The sequence below is a fragment of the Dipodomys merriami genome, unplaced genomic scaffold (assembly GCF_024711535.1).
Source record: "Dipodomys merriami isolate MVZ:Mamm:240054 unplaced genomic scaffold, mDipMer1.0.p SCAF_17, whole genome shotgun sequence".
In the NCBI taxonomy this organism is placed as follows: domain Eukaryota; kingdom Metazoa; phylum Chordata; class Mammalia; order Rodentia; family Heteromyidae; genus Dipodomys; species Dipodomys merriami.
The window spans coordinates 14971755-14992322 of record NW_027203048.1 but is presented as its reverse complement, the minus strand read 5'-3'; the positions used below and the strand labels follow the sequence as shown (position 1 = coordinate 14992322).

At 41.1% G+C, this 20568-nt stretch overlaps 1 protein-coding gene across 1 annotated transcript; it reads left to right on the top strand.

Moving 5' to 3' along the window:
• Nucleotides 1-3916: 3916 nt before the first annotated feature.
• Nucleotides 3917-18809, top strand: Fam98a (family with sequence similarity 98 member A). The gene is made up of 8 exons (XM_070025356.1): nt 3917-4077; nt 7568-7716; nt 10613-10747; nt 14014-14198; nt 15212-15292; nt 15851-15967; nt 16200-16367; nt 16457-18809. Exons 1-8 carry the CDS (start codon nt 4025-4027, stop codon nt 17123-17125), a joined length of 1557 nt encoding a protein of 518 aa, XP_069881457.1. The 5' UTR covers nt 3917-4024; the 3' UTR covers nt 17126-18809.
• The last annotated feature ends 1759 nt before the right edge of the window (nt 18810-20568 follow it).

The window sequence follows — 20568 nt, the reverse complement described above, 5'->3', positions numbered from 1 at the left end:
TTCACCACTATTCTCAAATTGGGATTGTGACACGTGGAACCTTTGCAGTTTGGGCCTGGGGCCTAAAACTCTGGTGTCATGATTGCTGGCTTTGAGATGCACTCCAGATGTCTGACTTCCAGAACTATGCAATAACTTGTATTGCCTTTAGCCACTAAATTTGTTCCATCGTGAATGAGAAACTAATAAAGACCAGCCCTTCTGACAAATGAATAGAAGGTTTTTTTATTATTATGTATGTATGTATGTATGTATGTTTTGTCTTCTTTGAGATCAGAGTCTCACTGTTTAGCCCAGGCTGGCCTAGAACTTGGGAGCTTTCTCTTTGTGCTGGAGTTTTCCTCATGTGCTGGGTATACAGGTGTGCACCTACCACCATGTCTGGTTTAGGAAGTTGGTTTTTATTGGTTTTGTTGCTGTTGTTGTTTATGATTGGTAGTACTGGGGCTTGAACTCAGGGTCTCACTACTTGAAAAGCAGGTGTTCTACCTCTACTGGAGCCATACCTTCAGTCCATCCAGGAAGGTTCATAATTAGTATTCTACACTGTTTTGGTGGAAGAATCTAGAATCAAAAGTCCATCAATAATACAAAGGCCAAAAAATAATAATAATACAAAGGCCATGTGTTAGCACATCTGGGTGTTTCTCATCACAAGAAAACCTTCAACAAGAAATTACCCAGTCTCTAGATGACCATCTTCAAAACTGGAAGTTCAAGCTTTACAATGTCGGTGGGGGGGGGGGGGGGCGGGGAAGGGGGGGAAGGGTAAACAAAGGAGGAGGCTGCAATGCTTGGTAAGAAATGTACGCATTATCCTGCCCATGTAATTGTAACTCCTCTGTACAGTATGTTCACAAATAAAATAAAATTAAATTTAAAAAAAAACTGGAACTTCATTGCTGCTCAAACATATCTGATCCTTTTTTGTTTGTTTGTTTGTTTGTTTGTTTGGGTCCAGTTGTGGGGCCTGAACTCTGGGCCTGGGCGCTGTCCCCTCAGCTCTTCAGCTCAAGGCTAGCGCTCTACCACTTGAGCCACAGCGCCACTTCCGGCTCTTTTCTTTTTGCATATGTGGTGCTGAGGAATCGAACCCAGGGCCTCAGGCATGCAAGGCAAGCGCTCTACCACTGAGCCACCTTCCCAGCCCCTATCTGATCCTTTTGAAAGAATTCAAAAGTTATTTCTTTTGCTGATCTGCAGCAAAAACAAGAGCTCCCTAAGTCCCAGATCATCATTTCTTTCATCATATTAAACTTGGGTTGATTGAGGTCTCTAGATCACCAAGTAACAAAATAAATTCAAGTATTTTCTCAATAAAAAAGATTCCATCTAGTGGATTCTATAGAAATGATTATCATTTTGTAAAGGTAATATATTTCAAGAAACAAACAACTATGCCTTGGAAAGAAAACTAACTGATTCAGACCAGCTTGCCCCTCCTCTCCTGTCCCCACTGCCGCAGCCCTCCCCCCCCCAATGACCCATGGGAGTCCTGCAGGTGTGGGTCTTAGGCCCTGCCATAACTCTGGCCAACCCTCCTACAAGCCACCATTATGAGGCTACCACACAGGGGAGGGTTCTTGTTTGTTTCAAACAAACTAATCACCATCTGAAAAATGGCCCAAAGGGAGAAAAAATGGTTGGGAGGGAAACTATGAAATAGCAAGGCCCTAACCACAAGATGGACAACCACTTTCTAGGTCCTGCTGCTTGATTCCCTGAGTGGCCTTTATTTCCTCTTTACTAAATAACTCTTTAGACCTGTGCTCATTAAGCCTACTTGTGTACCATCTTGAAATTATTTATTTATTTATTTATTTATTTATTTATTTATTTATTGCTAGGAACATTCTAGGAAAATGTTCTATCACTGAGGTACATTCCCAGCCCTTCCCGCCCCCCCCCCAAAAAAAAACCCTAGCATTGAACTGCATCATTTGGTCAGGGTTTTGTTTTTTGGTTTTTGGGGTTTTTTTTTGGTAACTGCAGAAAGGCCATTAACGAACCAAATAATAACACATATAAAAATGCCATATCAAGAATCCTCCATTTAAGCTAGCAGTATGCTTGAGAAAGAGGTTCGTAAATTCACAGAAATGATTACTTCTCCATTCCCTAGTTTTATGTTTTAAGTTTCATCATAAAGTAGGTCAAAGTGAGAATATTGGTGTGGCTAAGGTCCCAGCCGTTGAGAGGCTGAGTGAAGGGTATCACCAAATCTGAGGTCAGGCTAGGCAACATAGGGAGACCCTATCTAAAAATAAATAAATAAATATAAAAAAATAGACAGGGAGAGATGGAAGGAGCAGAGAGAAAATGAATGAGCCAAGAATAAGCCCTTAACTTTTTCAAATTCAGTTTTGTTTGGTTAGCCTCTGTAACAACCCCATCATAAAACTTCAGTTGCATTAAAGCTGTGAGTAATCCTAGCTACTCAGTAATCCTAGCTACTCAAAGGCTGAGATCTCAGAATTGCAGTTCTAAACCAGCACCTGTGGGAAAATCTATGAGACTTATCTCCAATTAATCACCAGAAAACTGGAGGTGGCACTGTGGCTCAAAGTGGTAGAATGCTAGCCTTGAGTGAAAAATCTCAGTGACAGCACCCAGGCCCTGAGTTCAAGCCCCATGATCAGCAAAATCAAGAAAAAAGAAAAAAATTCACTTGTATTCAAATAGGATAATTATATACAACAAATCCAAACTCATACAAATTCAACTAGCTAAAGTTTTCTCTGGTCACATTCAACATAAAACTCCTCAGTTGAAATAGCTAAATAAACCAGATCTACCTCAGTTTCAAAATCCAGTTCTTACTTGTGGGTCCTGAAAATTCTAACAGATCATTAAGGTACTGAGCCTTAGTATACTCACCTGTAAATTGCAAATGACATTTATACAGCCTTTACACAATGAGGTCAGCCTCATGGGGTGGGTCAAAGGAAAAAGTGGATAACAGGCAAATTAACAACTTTCTTCCACTCCACGGGATGCAGAACAAGAAATTTAAATATCTATCACTGAGAAGAAGGAACATTTATCCATTAAATGTGATTTTTTGGGGAAAACTGCTAAATAAAATCTGGTAGCAACATGAAAACTTTTAATTCAATGCCTACACAATATAAGCGCATGCCCAGTGAGCTGAATGTTATACCCTGGCCAATTTTGTCAAAAGCAGTGATATTGCAGCCAACATCTGTTCCCCGTGCAAAGTGCCTGGACTTAAGACACGTTCTATGGCGTGGACTCAAACCCCGATGCTGATAACAGCTCACCACCCCTGTCTCCCTAAAGTAAGATAGTGTCTGGGATGAGCTCAAAAAGTCAACGAGAGATTGCACGGGGAGAAACGATCCAACTTTGTTGTTACATTGGTGCAAAGGAAAGCCTGTTCCTCTGCATCCCTGAAACTCAACAAAGTCACACTCACACACACACATCACACACACTCAAATTGCATGCTATCCGCTTGTTCTTGGCACCTAGCCTATTCCTGGGACACACAAGTGTTTCTGCTTTTTCATGACCCTCAGGTGATGCTCATAGGTGCCCGCAAGCCCCCCTGAGTAACAGCTCGCTTAGTCCACGGCTGGCACAGACCCGGCGCCCTCGGCCGACACCCACCCGAGTCCCTAGACCCACCCCCAACCAGCTCCAGCCCCACCCGCCTCGCCCAAGGATGTGCGCATGCGCACACCGACCGCCCAGCGCGCTCCCACCGCGAGGTACCCAAGTCCAGCTGCCACGCAGCCTCCTCCTACCTTTCTACGGGCGGCCGGCTTCACTGTGTAGTAGGACGCATGCGCCCAACTGTGCGTCCCCCGTCCATCCTTCAGTCGGTGGGGCGGGGCGGAAGGCGGGACCAGGATGCTCGCGCAGTCTCCGCACATGCGCAGTGCGGAAACTGAGGCGCCAGCTGCCGACTTGGAAGTTCCGGGAGGAGAGCGCCTGCGCCAGTGTACGCGTTGCCGGCGAAGAGGGGAGCTTGGCGACTCGGAAATTTGAATAGCACAGTGGCATGGAGTGTGACCTCATGGAGACTGACATCTTGGAGTCGTTGGAAGATCTCGGGTAAGACTGCCCGGGGCACGGGGCTCGCCGAGCCCGCCCCGCCGGCGCTCGGTCGGAGGCACCTGCCTCCCCACGTCGCGCCCCGCGGCGTCCGCTCCGCGCTTCCCTGCTCGGCCCCGGGACCCCGGAACCACCCACTCCGCTGCCGGCCTCCCCCGCCGCCCCCAGCCCTGCCCGGCCGCCCCGGGGCCTCGGCCGCGTTACCGCGCCGTCTGTCAGCCCGCGCGTCATTGTCTGGGCTCGGATCCTCACCACCCCCTCTCCGGCTCCCCCAGCCCTGCCCTGCCCCGGGGGGGCGGGCAAAGTTGACTCCCCGTTCTCCTGTTCGTCCTCCACGTTGCCTACTCTAGCCCGGAGACTCTGCTCCTGCCCCACCCCACTTTCTCTGTCTGTCTGTCTCTCTCTCTCTCTCCCTCCCTCCGCCCCCCCCCACTCCTCTCCCCCCCCAAAAAAAATCTCCTTTGCTCAGTCATCTCTGCATGCACCCAGGCTTCCCCCTCAGCCACATGTCTGGGCGGCTGCCTCCCTTCCTCCAACCAGCTCTGTAGAGCACCTACCCTGTCCCCGCCTCCCCGGGAAACACTGGCTGTTACGCTGACTCCCACACCGCCTGGTGGAGCCCCATTAGCCCAGGGTCATCTGCAAACCACGAAGAACCTACAGTGTGTTTTTTGCCTTTTCCGTCTCCTCCTCCGAACAGTTTTCCCACCCAGAATTCATCAGTGTCTATGAGCTTGGAAACAGGGCGTCTTATCTCTCGAGGTCACCCAGATCGGTACACTCTTACTAAACTTGAGAGCTTGGAACCTCTTGGTCTGAATGTAGTTCTGGAAGCCAGTTATGTGAGCATTTGCCTACAGGTAACCATGCCAAAAATTAAAAGAAAAAAGAAGTTACGGGTTTGGCTAGCTGGATTATACCTGACGCTTCCTTTGTCAAAACTTCCCTGTAGGCTTTTTCCAGGTCTAGGTAACCTTCAGGAGAAGGCTTTTATAATTACAGTGGAATTGCAAAGAATTGGGATTCAAAGGTACCTCTAGTTCATCGACTGACCTAGAAAAAGGGCACCTTGAGGCTTCTCAAAAGTCCACCCGGTTAAATTTATTAGAAATTTAAGTAACTCGAAGTTTTGGGGTGTGTGTGTTTAAAGAAAGTAATAATGCTTACCTTTTCTTTTTTTGCTAAATTACCATTGTTCTTCAGAACTTGTTCAGTATGTTGGTGAACATTCCAGATGAGGGACCTTACCCTTTTAGAACAAAGCACACGTCACACTGTGCAGTATGGCTTCTGTGTTAGTGGGCCCTCTCAGACTGAATGGCTTGTGAAGTTGGTCATTGAGTGAACATTTGTGAAGGACACTTGCCTTGTGAGACTGTGACTTTAGGGTACAGTGATACCCTAAGTTCACATGATGACTGGGAGGAACACTGAGGAGAGTCTGTGTACTGGAAAGAGGTATGAAGCCCTGTAAACCTGAGAGAAGTAAATCTAAGGTTAGTGTTGAAGGAGTGCAGTATGGAATACCATAGTTCCAGTTTGAAAGAAGGTCACATGACCAGTGGTCCTTGATGCTTGCCGTCTCTAACTTGTCATTTTAGTAATCAAGCACTCTGTCAAACAAAAGTTTTAGACCTGTTTTGATTCCATTGTCTAATAGCACAGTTGCTTTTTTCATTTAGAAGTTAGACTAATATCTTTTTTGGTGTGTGTAAGATTTTTTTCATTCTATTTCACACACTAGCAATTGAAGCACATTTTAAAGGGATCAAGAATTGTTTCTTTAGCATACCTATACCTCTCAACATCACTTCAAGCATGTTTAATCTCTCCCTAATAGTGTTTCTTTTCATCAATATTTCACTTAAAAGAATATAGTCTGAGGGCTGAGATGTAGCTCAATGGCAAAGTGCTTGGCTAGCAAGTGCAGCATTCTGGGTTCCATCCCCAGTACTGAAAAAAGAAAAGATTAAAAATACAGTTAACAAAAATAGAGTCTGAACAACAGATACTTTAAGATTACTTTTTTTTTTTTTTTACAGTTCAGACCTTGCTAATTTGCTCATGCTGGCCTCACATTTGAGATCCCCTGCCTCAGCTTGTCAAATAACTGGTATGGCTGACATGCCATCACACCCAAACACTTAAAATTCCAAAATTTAGGTGGTAGTTCATTGTTACTGTTGGAAATGTTTGTGAACATTTTATGGTCTTTTTTTTGTAAGTACATTGGAACTACTTAAAGGATTAGGATATAAAAACTGACCAATAAATACTAAGTCTTGACATTTCTCTGGTGTTAGTATGTCTTTTTTTTTTTTTTTTGTCCGTCATGTGGTTTGAACTCTGGGCTTGGGCGCTGTCCCTGCGTTCTTCAGCTCAAGGGGAGTGCTCTACCACTTGAGCTACAGTGCCACTTCCAGTTTTCTGGTGGTTTATTAGAGATAAGAGTTTCACGGACTTTCCTAAGCCCGGGTTGGCTTTGAACGGAACCGTGATCCTCAGATCGCAGCCTCCTCAGTAGCTAGGATTACAGGCATGAGCCACTGGTGCCCAGGTTGGAAAATTTTTCTAGAAAAGGTAATTCACGTTTTACTTCTGAAATAGTTTTAGTGTAATTAGCTATCACTTGTTAATCTGGTTTTAATCCTTGATTGATTGATTCACAGTAAGAGGATAAACCTTTGCACAATAAGTGCTTTCAGTAAAGAAGTTGACATTATTTGGTAGTGTCTGTGATGATGTTAAGTATTCACACATACTTTGAAGGGCTGAAATGCAGTCATTTGACCATTTGACTATTTTGTTGTGGTTTGGGGTTTTGAATTTGTGTATGTTTGTTCCTGTCCTTGGGCTTGAACACAGGGCCTGGGCACTAGTTATCCTTGAGTTTTTTGCTCAAGGCTGACACTCTACTATTGAGCCAGTTTGACTTCTGGCTTTTTGGTGATTAATTGGGAGATAAGAACCTCACAGACTTTATTGCCTGGGCTGGATTCAAACAACAGTCCTCAGATCTCAACCTCCTGAGTAGCTAGGATTACAGGTATGACCCACTGGCGCCTGGTTGCTTTTATTTTTAAGATGAGGTCCCGCTATGTAGTTCAAGCTGGCTTAGAATTGTATGTAGACCAGGCTCCTCCAAATCAGGTGATCCTCCTGTCTGTTTTGCTCAAGAGCTTTATATGCCCAGTTTGTTTTATTTCCTTTGAGACAGTCTCAGAATGGCTAACTCTGAGCTCACAGCTGTCTGCCTCAGCCTCCCTAGTGCTGGGATTATAGGCGTGCACCACCTCCAGCCAGCTTGACTCACTTCTCTAATGACTCAGTACCTTCTAAGTTTTGTTTATATTTGCAAATTTAGAATTTAGAATTAATTTAGAATTAATTTAGAATTAATAACTTTATTAAGTTATTAATTATATATAATATATAGATATGCTATAATAGGTGTAAATTAGTCTTCTAAATTTAATTTCTTATTTGTCAGTTACAAAGGCCCATTGTTGAATGATGGCGCACTGTCTCAGGCAGTCTCTGAAGGAGCCAGTTCCCCGGAGTTCACCAAACTCTGTGCTTGGTTGGTGTCTGAATTAAGAGTACTCTGTAAACTGGAAGAAAATGTGCAAGCAACGAACAGTAAGTAAACACTCACTTTTGCTTTTATTTTAAAAATAATATGGGAATATTATCATTTGAACATGATTATAGTTTTTAGTCTTTTTGTATTTGTAAAGAGAAATCTTATGAAAGTGTCAGGATAACTTTTTTCCTTCATTGTTTTTAGAGATAAGGTATTTCCAAGGTTCAAAACCAAAAAAGGCATGTAACTATGCAAAAATTGTCAAGGCTGAGAGCTGGGAAGGTGGATCAGTGGTAGACTGCTTGCCTTGCATGCATGAGGCCCTAGGTTCAATTCCTCAGCACCACATAAGCAGAAAAGGCCAGAAGTGGCGCTGTGGCTCAAGTGGTAGAGTGCTAGCCTTGAGCTGAAGAGCTGAGGGACAGCGTCCAGGCCCCAGAGTTCAGGCCTCATGAATGACAACCAAAAAAACAAAAATTGTCAAGGCTGAAAAGACTCTGTTATTGAAGTACAGAAAAATGGGAGAGTACCAGTATAGAATATATGACTTTTTATGACTTGCTTTTTTGTTTGTTGTTTTTTAAACAATAATTTGAACAATTCGTTATATAGGCCCCAAAAGCCTGGGGCTCATGATCCTTTGGCCTCAGCTTCCCAAGTTTTGAAATTACAAGTGTGCAACTCCTCACTTGGCTAAACATTCTATTCTGTAAAACATGGATTGTGTGATCGTAGGTTCTGGAACTAGAAATTGGAAATCTTTTTTAGGAGTTTAGTAGTCCAGCAGCACATACAGCAAAAAATAGATAAACGTGCTTGGGAAGAATGACTGCTTTATTAAGACATTTCTTTTAATCACAAGAATGCATCATTAGATAACAGTACAACCCATCCAGCAGCCTCCGATTTATGGGAGTGAGAGCTGTTTTTTATTTGCCAATTTTAACACATTAGAACTACTTCATCAACTGCAGAAGAAACAAAGGCTTGGAACCTGATACTCTACTGTCTTAATTCCATTCTACCATGGTTAACCCTCTAACAGGAGACAAACAAAAGTGCCCATCTGTTAACCTACCCTGAGGGAAAACTGTACTTTCTCCACATAATCTCATTTTGAAAGCTTACACTGTTGTCTGTTAGTATATTTAATGTATATATGTTTGTTGTATATAATTATTGTGTTGTGTGTGTATGTATGGATGTATGTATGGATGGATGGATGTATATACTGGAGATGGAACTGAAGTGCTCATGTATGCCCAAACCTTTTAATTCTAGTTATTTAAAAAAAAAACTAGTAATAATAATAGAGTTTCAATTCATTGAACATGCCCCATGTTTTAAGAAATTTGCAGGTGTTAACTCAGTTAAACTGCTGAGGAGGATAGAGATCTGAGGATCGTGGTTCAGAGCCTGCCCAGGCAGTAAAGTCCATGAGACTCTTTTTTTTTTTTTTTTTTTGGTCGGTCGTGGGGCTTGAACTCTGGGCCTGGGCGCTGTCCCTCAGCTCTTCAGCTCAAGGTGAGTGCTCTACCACTTGAGCTACAGCGCCACTTCCGGTTTTCTGGTGGTTTATTGGAGATAGAAGTCTCACGGTCTCTCCTGCCCGGGCTGGCTTTGAACCACGATCCTCAGATCTCAGCCTCCTGAGTAGCTAGGATTTCAGGCGTGAGCCACCAGCGCCCGGCTAAGTCCATGAGATTCATCTTCAGTTAACCACCAGAAAGCTGGAAGTGGTGCTGTGAAACAAGTGGTAGAGCACTAGCCTGAGCTGAAGAGGCCCAGCATTCAAGCCCCATGACCGACCAAAAAACAAACTACTGGGCAACCCTATTTAGTGGGTTTTATTATTCATACACTGTATGGCACGAAGTTAGGACATTGCCTGAGGTCAATCCTAGGGCCTGTGTTTGTAACCACTGTGCTGTACTGCCTCTGGAGAAACCTTTGAAACACTTATACAGGGTGACTGCTTTTAACTAGCAGTCTTTTTGTTCAAGTGAAACATAGAGAAGCCAACTCATGAAACAGATCAAGTATAGCTGTTCTACTTGAAGTAGAGAGCCGTACCTTTACCACACTCTCTTCATCCAACTGGGAAACTTCAGGCTTCATAGATCACAGTTGACAAAACACTGGCAATGATTGATACACAGCAATACTTCCTGTTGTACTCCTCCTGTCCCCAGCTCTGTAGAAACCTTTGCAGACCTCATACTAGAGAATGCTGTCCTAATCCACAGATGAGTAAAGGACTTGAGACATAACAGTGACTCTTAATTTCTATCTCCTCTGACACTGAATAGAAAAAAGCAAAACAGTAAGGGAGAACGCATTTTTCCCTTTGGCTCACCCACTGTACTGTATGCTCTTTTACATGTTATGGAGATTTAGAGCTAAAAGTCATGTGTGCTGCCTTCAGATTTCAATGGGGATGTCAGCAGGAGGGAAGTGCCATAATTAGATGCATCCTCTGAGGTTCACAGGGCAAGGAAATGTGCGAGAGCCAGGGTAATAAGGAAAGATGAGAGCAAGACCACTGAGCTTTGATAGATGAGTGGGATTAATTAGAGGAGAGGAGAGGAGTGGGCCTATCAATCACAGGAGGTAACGCAAATGAAACTCAGAGGTGGAAATGAGGCTAGCCTTTGCTGGGACAGTGAGGACTGGACTGGCACAAGTAGAGAGAGCATTTGTGAAGGAAGCTTGTTGATCATGGTAACTTGAGTGCTGGAATGGGCAGACATGAGCAGCCATGAAAATGAAGAACGGAATGTCATAAGAAGAAGGTGCATAGTAGTATGAAAAAGGGATGAGTTTAGAAGGAACTTGTTAGGAACAGCCTAGTAAAATGTTACCAAAACTATTTACCATATTGATATGCAGTAAAACACCAACAGAAAAATGAGCAGAATTATTAAATGAGATGGTTATTTTAATTCTTCAAAGGTCCAAGTGAAGCTGAAGAATTCCAGCTTGAGGTGAGTGGGCTCCTAGGGGAGATGAACTGCCCGTATCTGTCACTGACATCTGGGGATGTGACCAAGCGCCTTCTCGTTCAGAAGAACTGCCTCCTTTTGCTCAGTAAGTTCATGGCTCCTGTAGTGCAGCTGTTACTTTCCTGTTTATGTTTTTCATGACTACTAAGCAAGTTATTCTTTTATTTTGTCCCATAATGAATATAACTCAAATACTACTTACTTGAAAGAAAACTTCTCAGCTGTCCACTTCAGGAGCTGCTGGGCAGGGTGTGTGTACCAGTAGCATTGTTATTTTTATGGTTGCTGCTCTTCTTACCCTTTCACGTTCCATGTCAGTCATGCTGCTGTGCCTCACCTGATGAGACTCGTGGTAGAGTTATGGAAGCACTAAACTTCCATATTTTAGACTAGAAGCACATTTTTAAATAGATGGAGAAGGTAGTGTAGAAATACTGATGTTTGTAATAATTATAATTGTATGTAATAATTATAATTCTGAATTATAATTATAAAGCATTGAGTTATTTGAATATAATTATAAAGCATTGAATTATTTTTTGAGGACAATAAGCATTCATTAGTTAATGAGTAAAGTAATTATTTAGTGTCTCTTCTTACTGCTATTTCTTTGTAGTTTGGTCAATTGGGGGTTTCACCTTTTTAAATAATCAGCAATGGTACTTGAGTAGTTGCTCTTCTACTGATCTTTCTAGGAAATGTTTATGAAAAATTCCTTCATGTTTTGCACACACTAATAAACTATCTCTTCATCCTCAAAAACAGTAAGTAGGCTGACAAATTTTATTGCCTTGTATAAACTTTGCAATATACATAACCAGTAGCATTCTGAAACACATCCATATTAAGCTTTTAGTAATAGAATTTAAGTTTGTATTATAACAAACATATTTCAGAGGCTTTTAACAAATGTTTTATCTTTATAATGTTCTCTGAAAAATGATAAAATTCTAGTTAAGGTTAAGTTGTTTAAAAAGAAAAAGTGTTAGAGCCTTTATACCTAGACACTAAACGACTCCCAGTTTTTCCCCCTTTGGCATTCCCCCTATGGAATGATCTTAAAAGAGAGATGTGCATGGTAGGGTTCGGTATTGCTGTGGGAGTGATGCCGCGTATCGTTCCTGCACAGCCGTTTCAGCATCCTTCAGCCAGCACCACTCAGTAACTGGCTCCACTGTGGTGTTTGCTGGTTCTTCCTCTACAGCCTTGCTTATCCTTAGCAGTGATATTGGCCACTTTGGAGGTTGCCAACATAGGAAGCTAACAACTCCTGTGGAGTGCCTGATAATGACCCTGAATTGCTAATTCTTCCAAAGGGCTCGAAGTGCAGTGCTGCTAGCACTAATGTTAAAACTCACTTTGAATATGAATCTCCATAACATGGTTTTTATTCTTTTCCTCTTAAGCAGACTAAACAAATTATTTTACACTCAGACTTAGCTAATGCCTTTTGAGGGACACAACCATTTGCTTCTCAATTAAATAGCCAAGTCAACTAAAAGTCACTAACCAGCTAAAGATCACTCTTCTCATTTGTTCATCCCACTATTTCCTTCTTGATCTGTGCCTGTGCCTGTAACCAGCCTCTGTTTGATTCTAGCATTTCACTGCTCTGTGTTAAGGATGGCTTATCTTTACAAGTACCAGTCACATCTTGATGCTGTAATTTCATTTCTTTCAGCACTGTTGCCTCACTGATTGCAATCTTTTTTCCCCTAATGTCTTTATTTACTTTGACATTGTTTTGCGTCATTTGAATCTTTTAGCACATTGTATATGGAGGAAAGGGAATACATAAACCTCATTAGAATTGTTAGTAAAACATAGTATCTTTGAATAGTAGAGCCTCCTACATATTAGGTTAAGGGCAGTTCTGGATATTTACTGGTCTTTTATGATTCTCAGATTATTTCTCATAGGTAAGTTAAGATTTGAGTTCCTAAAAGAGGACGAGCTGGTCATTGTTTTTTGGAGGGGGGCATATCTTTATTCTTAATAACATTGTCTGTAGAGATAATCTTTTATTAATAGGATTTCTAGTACCTTTCCAGTGCTTTGAACACAAAGTGTTTTTTTTTATGATTACATTGGTGAATTCATTTTCTGATTGCCTAACTGTGTTACCCCACATTTCAAGAACCAGTTTGTTAAATCATATAGTATATGATTTTCTAGAACAAGGGTTGGCAAATATTTTCCTTAATGGCCAGATAGTAAATGTTTCTGGCCAAGGAGGCCAGTAGGTGTTGGTGACAGTACACAGTTCTGCTGCTGTAGCAGGAAAGCAGCCCCGACAGTATGGAAACAAACAAGTGTGGCAGGGCACAGGTGAACTGCAGCAGCAGTTTTCATAACTGTGGCTCTTTGCCATTTAACACCCATGTACAGTTCACTATATGCAACACGTTAAGATTTTATTAGAATTTTTGCAGAACTTCAGTTGTGTGTTTTTATTTTTTAAGAAATTACCAAAATTATGGCCATAAGCATCTTGGCCTTGGGGGTAGCATGTGAGTAAAGTCGATCATGCTTGTTTTTCAAATAGGATTTAGGGGTGTGGAAAAGATCTTTTGTTTTTCCCTACACTCAGTGATTATTAATTGTTCAACAAGAATTGAAATGTCTTGGAAAGGTGTAAGGAATGGGGTTGAAAATCTAGACCTTGTACTGAATTCCTGAAGCACAGTGGCCTCCACTGTTTCTGTGTGAACCCAACACGCAGGATGATACGTGCAGGGGTGGCTCTGCAAAGAAGTGGTGTGAAAGCTCTGTGGTTCGTGGGGAAAGGCATACTGAGAAGAACAAGAGTGGAAAAGTCGGCATGGGAGACGTGGGAAGGACCTCGTGGGCGTCCCTAGCTTCCCACCTCTCCTGTAAGCTAAAATGAAGAAACATTTCATCCCAGTTCTAAACAAGCTGCCCACTTACTGGGCGGCACGAGGGCAAGGGATTCTATCACTGGTGCTCCCAAATAGTGAAACATTCACTAACATTTGGCCTGTTTATTTATTTACTTTTACCCAATGCCAACCCCTGTTCTGGAGGTTCCTTAATAGTAGAAGACAGCAATCCAAATCTTTAGATAAGTGATCTACCTTGATCTTTTGGTTTCAAAGAATTGCTTGTTTTTAAATGAACCTTAAATAGTATATATTGGTTAAATACCTGAATTACATAACCATTTTATATGTTATGTCATTTGCAGGTAAAAATGGTTTTTCTTTCTTGTTTTTATCCATTCTTGCAGCTTTAAAAGTTACATATCCTTAGGTCTATAGAGTTGTGACTCCAGACTTATGACTATTAACTATAGCTGTATCTCATTTTGAAATCTTATTTTGTTTACTTCAGCATACCTCATCTCAGAACTAGAAGCTGCCAGAATGCTCTGTGTGAATGCTCCTCCAAAAAAAGCTCAAGAAGGAGGCGGTAGTGAGGTCTTTCAAGAGTTGAAAGGCATTTGTATTGCTCTAGGAATGTCCAAACCTCCAGCCAGTATAACTATGTTCCAATTCTTCAGCGGGATTGAAAAAAAAGTAAGACCTTTAGTACCAGATTGTAGTGTATTAAAGGCATAGTCCTACGTTTGTTTGAAATGAAACATTAAGTTTATTTCTCTTAATGGGAATCAAATGTGCATATTAATAAGTAATTGTTACTAAATGAGTTTTGGGTTTAAATTTCTAGATGGATACCTTAAAGACAAATTAGTGTCTTAGTGTTTTTAAAAACATACCACCATTCTTCCTTTTCAAAGAGACAACTTGACACTTTGGTTTAAGCTGAAGTAAGGTAGACATAATCTAAAAAGAATTATGATTTAAATCCTTAATTTATTGTTGGACTTGGATGAAAGTAATTTTTCCAGTCTTCATCATTGAATAAATGATAATGTCCTCTCTGCTGACGGTAGAAATGGATGATAATCGTTCTGCTTTGTCCAGTCACTGGGTCTATATGTTTCAATTGGTAACTGGATTTACTCACTGCTAATATAATCTAGTCTGTGAAAATAAATCAGAATTATGTTTGTGCCAACGGTTAAGATATTTTAATGTAACTGGTTAGGAACTAGTGATTTTTAACCAAAAAAAAAAAAATGATGAAAAGAAAATGGTACTTGTTGTAGCTGCTATTTCCTATATGCTTATCTCTGCTGGATTGTGAGAATTGGTACAATTGCAAGGGGGCAGAACGGCACCAGGATGCACAGATTTGGTGAACGCTACAGGGACGCAGCAATATATCTGTAGTCCATAATCTTCTGTGTGTTCATTCATCCATTCAGCAAATGCCCACTCAGTGCCCACTGTTGTCAGGCACTGCTCTAGGTCCAGTGGAGGAGTCATGCTTCTGTAGGCACGTGAGGAGTGGGACAAGTGAGTGTCTGTATCTCGTGGGTCTTTACATTCACGTTTCAAAACACCCCTCCACCTTTGCCTCTGTCAGGAGTCTTCTTTTGATGACAAGATATGATGGGAATTGGGAAGAGGAGGAAGATACGTTTACTTTCAGATTGTTTCATTCATTTATCATGTTTTTGTGTCAGTTAAAGGAAACATTAGCAAAAGTTCCACCTAATCATGTGGGAAAGCCTTTATTGAAGAAGCCAATGGGACCAGCCCACTGGGTGAGTAGTCGTCATCTCAAAAAACTCTGAGGAATCATCTACTGATTTTGTGGGGTTTTTAATATCCACGCTAATAGCTTGTGATTTTTAAGTTGTACTTTGTAACATACAGTTTTCTACATGGATAGCTTGGGTATCATTTTTGTGAAGACTTAGTGCAGGTTATTTTATTTGTATACAATTAGAAGCACTTTTATAATTGTGACTATATCACAAGCCATTTAAAATAAATTGAAGTTCATCTTGATGCATACTCCCAATAATCAAATGGGCACAAGCCACAAACCACATTAGGCTAAAAACAAACTTCATCCAAATCTAAACAAGAATTTGGTTCTTTATAAATTGTTCATTATGTTTTGTTTGAGCTTAACTTTTTTGCCTGCTATTTCACTAGGCATTAATATTTTACGAAGTATAAATATATTTCCAACTGGAAAGGACTATGTGTTAAATACTAGGGATTCCATTCTGAAAGAAACAGACATAGTTTCTCCTTTTTAAGAGCATGGGAGCAAGTCGCTTTAAATTCTAACTAGTCTTTAAATTTTGCTTTAGGAAAAGATAGAAGCAATCAACCAAGCCATAGCCAATGAATATGAAGTCCGGAGAAAGCTGCTAATAAAACGCTTGGATGTCACTGTGCAGTCCTTTGGCTGGTCTGACAGAGCTAAGGTACACATTAAAGAATTATTTAGATATGATTCCTAAATGTCAAAAGGGGATAATCTTTACTCCTTGCATTGGCAGCTGTACTTACACGAGACATTTGTTGACTAGGTAGGAGCAATGTTGAATATGTAACTTTTTCTACCATCTAGCACCTAGTAACATTATTAGTTCTCTAACTTATTATGGGTGTTTCATTTTGAAAACTGTCATGTCTTTGAAACTTCTCTTTCAACAGAGTCAGACAGAAAAATTAGCGAAAGTTTACCAGCCAAAGCGCTCAGCATTATCTCCTAAAAGCACTGTTTCTGTTGCCCATCTTCTGGCCGCAAGACAAGACTTGTCAAAGATTTTAAGGACAAGCAGTGGGTCTATAAGAGAAAAGACTGCCTGTGCCATCAATAAGGTGATTATGGTACTTTAATTATCTCTCCAATACATTCATCCCTGTTTATAAGGTGAGATGGTTTTAAGGTATCTTTGCTTATTCCATAGGTGTTGATGGGCAGAGTGCCTGACAGAGGTGGTAGACCCAATGAAATTGAACCTCCACCCCCAGAGATGCCACCATGGCAGAAAAGGCAAGATGGCCCCCAGCATCAAGCGGGAGGCCGAGGAGGAGGGAGAGGTGGTTATGAACATTCCTCATATGGAGGACGAGGAGGTCATGAACAAGGAGGAGGGAGAGGTGGACGTGGTGGCTTTGACCACGGTGGCCGAGGGGGAGGAAGAGGAAGTAAACACCAAGGAGGCTGGACAGATGGAGGGAGTGGAGGAGGTGGCTACCAAGATGGTGGTTATCGAGATTCAGGTTTCCAGGCTGGTGGCTACCATGGTGGCCACAGCAGTGGCTATCAAGGTGGAGGCGGTGGTTATGGGGGCTTCCAGACATCTTCATACACAGGAAGCGGATACCAGGGTGGTGGATACCAGCAGGACAATAGATACCAAGATGGTGGGCACCACAGCGATCGAGGCGGTGGTCGTGGTGGGAGAGGTGGTCGAGGAGGAGGCCGGGGTGGGCGTGGAGGCCAGGGAGGAGGATGGGGAGGCAGAGGGAGCCAGACGTACCACCAAGGGGGGCAGTTTGAGCAGCACTTCCAGCATGGAGGCTACCAGTACAGTCATTCTGGTTTTGGGCAGGGAAGACACTACACTAGTTGAGGCTGCAGCACCTTACATTTTGCTAGAGCTCAAGTAATAGAAACTTAGTTTTGGAGTCCTGGATCCAGCACCCCATTTGAGTTCACATGAGGCCCCCGGTGGCAGGCAGATTCCTACTTGCCATAAGTACTTGTGGGTCTTCATTTGATTCTGTTGTTTTGCTTTTTTTTTTTTTTGACTTAATTAATGTTATTTGAAAAACACATCTCTCCTTTCTATGAAAAAGAATTTTTTAAAGGTTATTAAAATTGCCTTTAATTGACCAGTAGACTAATTCCACAGTCAGAACATGCTGCATACTCTTGAAGAAAGTACTTGACTAAAGTAATCTTCATGTTTTCAATATGCAGTTTTGAAGATGAGGATTCACCTAGACTTTTTTAGATTTACTGCTAGGAACCTTCCTCATACTTAACAGTCCACTTCTATGTGTTCTGCGTCAGATGTTCTGATGTCTGTTTTGCAAGCACAGTTCTGCCCTGGGTTGGCGTTTTATTATTCCAAGAGGTTGTGCCACATTTGTTCCCTGGTAGACCTGTTAGGTCCGTTCCTATTAAATGAGCTCCTCTGCAGATAGCACATTGAGTAGCCTTATTCTGTTGATGGAATAATGTACCATATGCTCAACTCTGAAAATTTTGAGCATGACCAAAATCCATAAAAGACTATAAAAGCAAAACCAAGTTGTGAACCTATAGTACATATAGGCATTTAATTAAGTATAGCAACTCAAACTGACCTGCATCCATACAAGTTTCTCCTTCAACCTTATTTTTACTTGAAATCTGCTAGAAGAAATGGCAAACCAAAATTTGTTTTATGCACGAGTTAATACCACTGGCTCAGCAAATACAAGTTAGTTTGCTTTAGGCAGGACACTTTTTTTTCTTTTGTAATGGAAGAAATGCACTACAAACAAAGTAAGCTAGAGTTTTGCTTAGTGCAGGAGGCCCTTTATTATTGCTGCAGAAAACAAAAGCCTGGCTGAGTCCATGTTTCCCATTCTCCTTTACTGACATCTACCTGACAGGATGCTTCTTGCTGGGTTTTTGTATACTTAAACATTGTCAAGCTGTGAAAGAAAAATGGCGGGAGATGTGCTTTGTGTGAAAGGTGAGCAATAAAGTATCTGTATGTTCTCTCTGGTTTGAGTTTTATTTTAGCTTTCAAAAACTAAATTGTTCTGGATAGTAGTATCAAGCTTATAAGCTAAGGCTTTTGTTCCCAAAGATTCTTGAGTGTTTCCTTAAAACCTCATTTGTAGTAACAGGTAATCTTCCTAGTGAATTGAAGAACGGCCATTTCCAAATTCATCTTTTGTAATTACCATGTGGCTGGAAAACCTCACTACTTACCTCTGGCCACTGGGTGTAGCTGTTGCTACACGTTAGGTAAAGATACTAATGTCTTACCTTGTAGAGGGTTCATTTCTCCATTATTACCACAAGTGGAGGACATTTTTTGTTGAAAAGAAGTGAATTGGAAGTATAAATATGTTTAGTAAGGGGGAAATTGTGTCTTCCTTCTAAAAGAGTCTTTTAAAAAAATCATGTGTTCCCATTAAAAATATCCTACTTACCACTGAGATAAGAACATGCTGATAGCCCAAAAACTGTCTTGGAAAGACCATATCCATCCTTTGTTAATTTTTACCTGTTTATTTTTCAGCTAATATTTGCATTCTGAGATGTTCAAAATGTTTCATCATTAAAGTTTAAATTGTCTTAAACATTGTAAGAGCTGATCTCTTTATATTGAATAAGTTCAGGGTGTATAGGAGTTTATACTTAATAAAATGGGCATAGATATCTTGACACTTTAGAATTGATTCACTTTTAGTTTACACTTGCTTCCATCAGGTTTTTAACCTATAACATGACATACCCATTGACCTCACTTTAGGGTTTTGATAAATATAATTTTGATTTTTTTTTTGGGGGGGGGTCTGTCATGGGGCTTGAACTCTGGGCCTGGACGCTCTTCAGCTCAAGGTGAGCGCTCTATCTCTTGCCACAGCACCACTTCCCATTTTCTGGTGATTAGTTGGAGATAAGAGTCTCACAGATTTTCCTGCCCAGTCTGGCTTTGAACCATGATCTTCAGATCTCAGCCTCCTGAGTAGCTAGTATAGGTGTGAGCCACTGGTGCTCAGCCTAATTTTGATTTTTTTTAAAAAAAATAACTACCAGATTGCCTTTTCAGATATCAACAAGTTTGAAGGCAAATAATAGATATCTTCATGATGGCTCTAAAATCCACATCCTCAATTTCTGCTTCAACCTACACAGTTTTTGTTTTTTTTTTTTCTCAACATATGTAACCCTAAAAGAATTCCTCAGGGCTGGGAAGGTGGCTCAGTGGTAGAGCGCTTGCCTTGCATGCCTGAGGCCCTGGGTTCCATTCCTCAGCACCACATAAGCAAAAAGAAAAAAGCTGGAAGTGGCACTGTGGCTCAAGTGGTAGAGCACTAGCCTTGAGCTGAAGAGCTGAGGCCCGGAGTTCAGGCCCCACAACTGGACCAAAAAAAAAAAAAAAAATTCCTTGTCCATGTAACTTCTGCAGAAATAAGATATTTCAGACTACCCCTATGGTGGTTTTATTCAAGTACTTAGATTTTCTTTTTCTTTTTATCTTAGCCATACTCTGTTTTTGAGAATGGGGGTCTAGATATCTTGTTGAGTCTTGCTGCAAACTTCAGCTCTTTCAGTCCTCCCAACGTGGCCTCCTGGTTAGTGGGGACTACATGTAGCAGCAATGTAGGGATTTACTGGAGTAAGGCATGTGGGAATTTCTTGAAATAAGAGGAAATTTTGAGGAGGGAACTTTCTTAAATGAAATCTTAAAAGATACTGTCTCTCTAAAGACTACATTATATTAATCATTGGTTTTGCTCACTGAAGGAACTAAACAATACCAGTATTCTCGGGAATTTTAAATTGTACAATTTATCCTGTTCATTTCTTGCTGTAGAACTTAACTGATTGTCCAACTGTTAAGACTTAAATTGTAGCTAAGAACAAATACTCTATTTTTAAACTGGTTTCACACTTCCCAAATCATCTAGGTTTGTACATACTTAAATTGTTCTTGGTTTTGATTCTTATATACTTACATCTTTATTTTTTTGTACTGGTATTATGGCTTGAATTCTTACTTGGCTTTTTCACTCATAGCTGGCACTTTATCACTGAACCACGGCTCTATTTCTGATTTTTTTCTGGTTGATTGGAGATCAAAGAGTCTCAGAGTTGTCTGCTGAAATGGTTTCAAACCATGATCCTCAGATCTCAGCCTTCTGAATAGCTAGAATTATGCCCGTAAGTCACTGGTGTCAGACTGTATATATCATTTTACAGATAGATTTCAAAGGCGTAAATGGCAGTCATCTTTATATAATTTTGTATTTGATTCATTTTTTTAAAAAACAACCATTTGAGTTTACC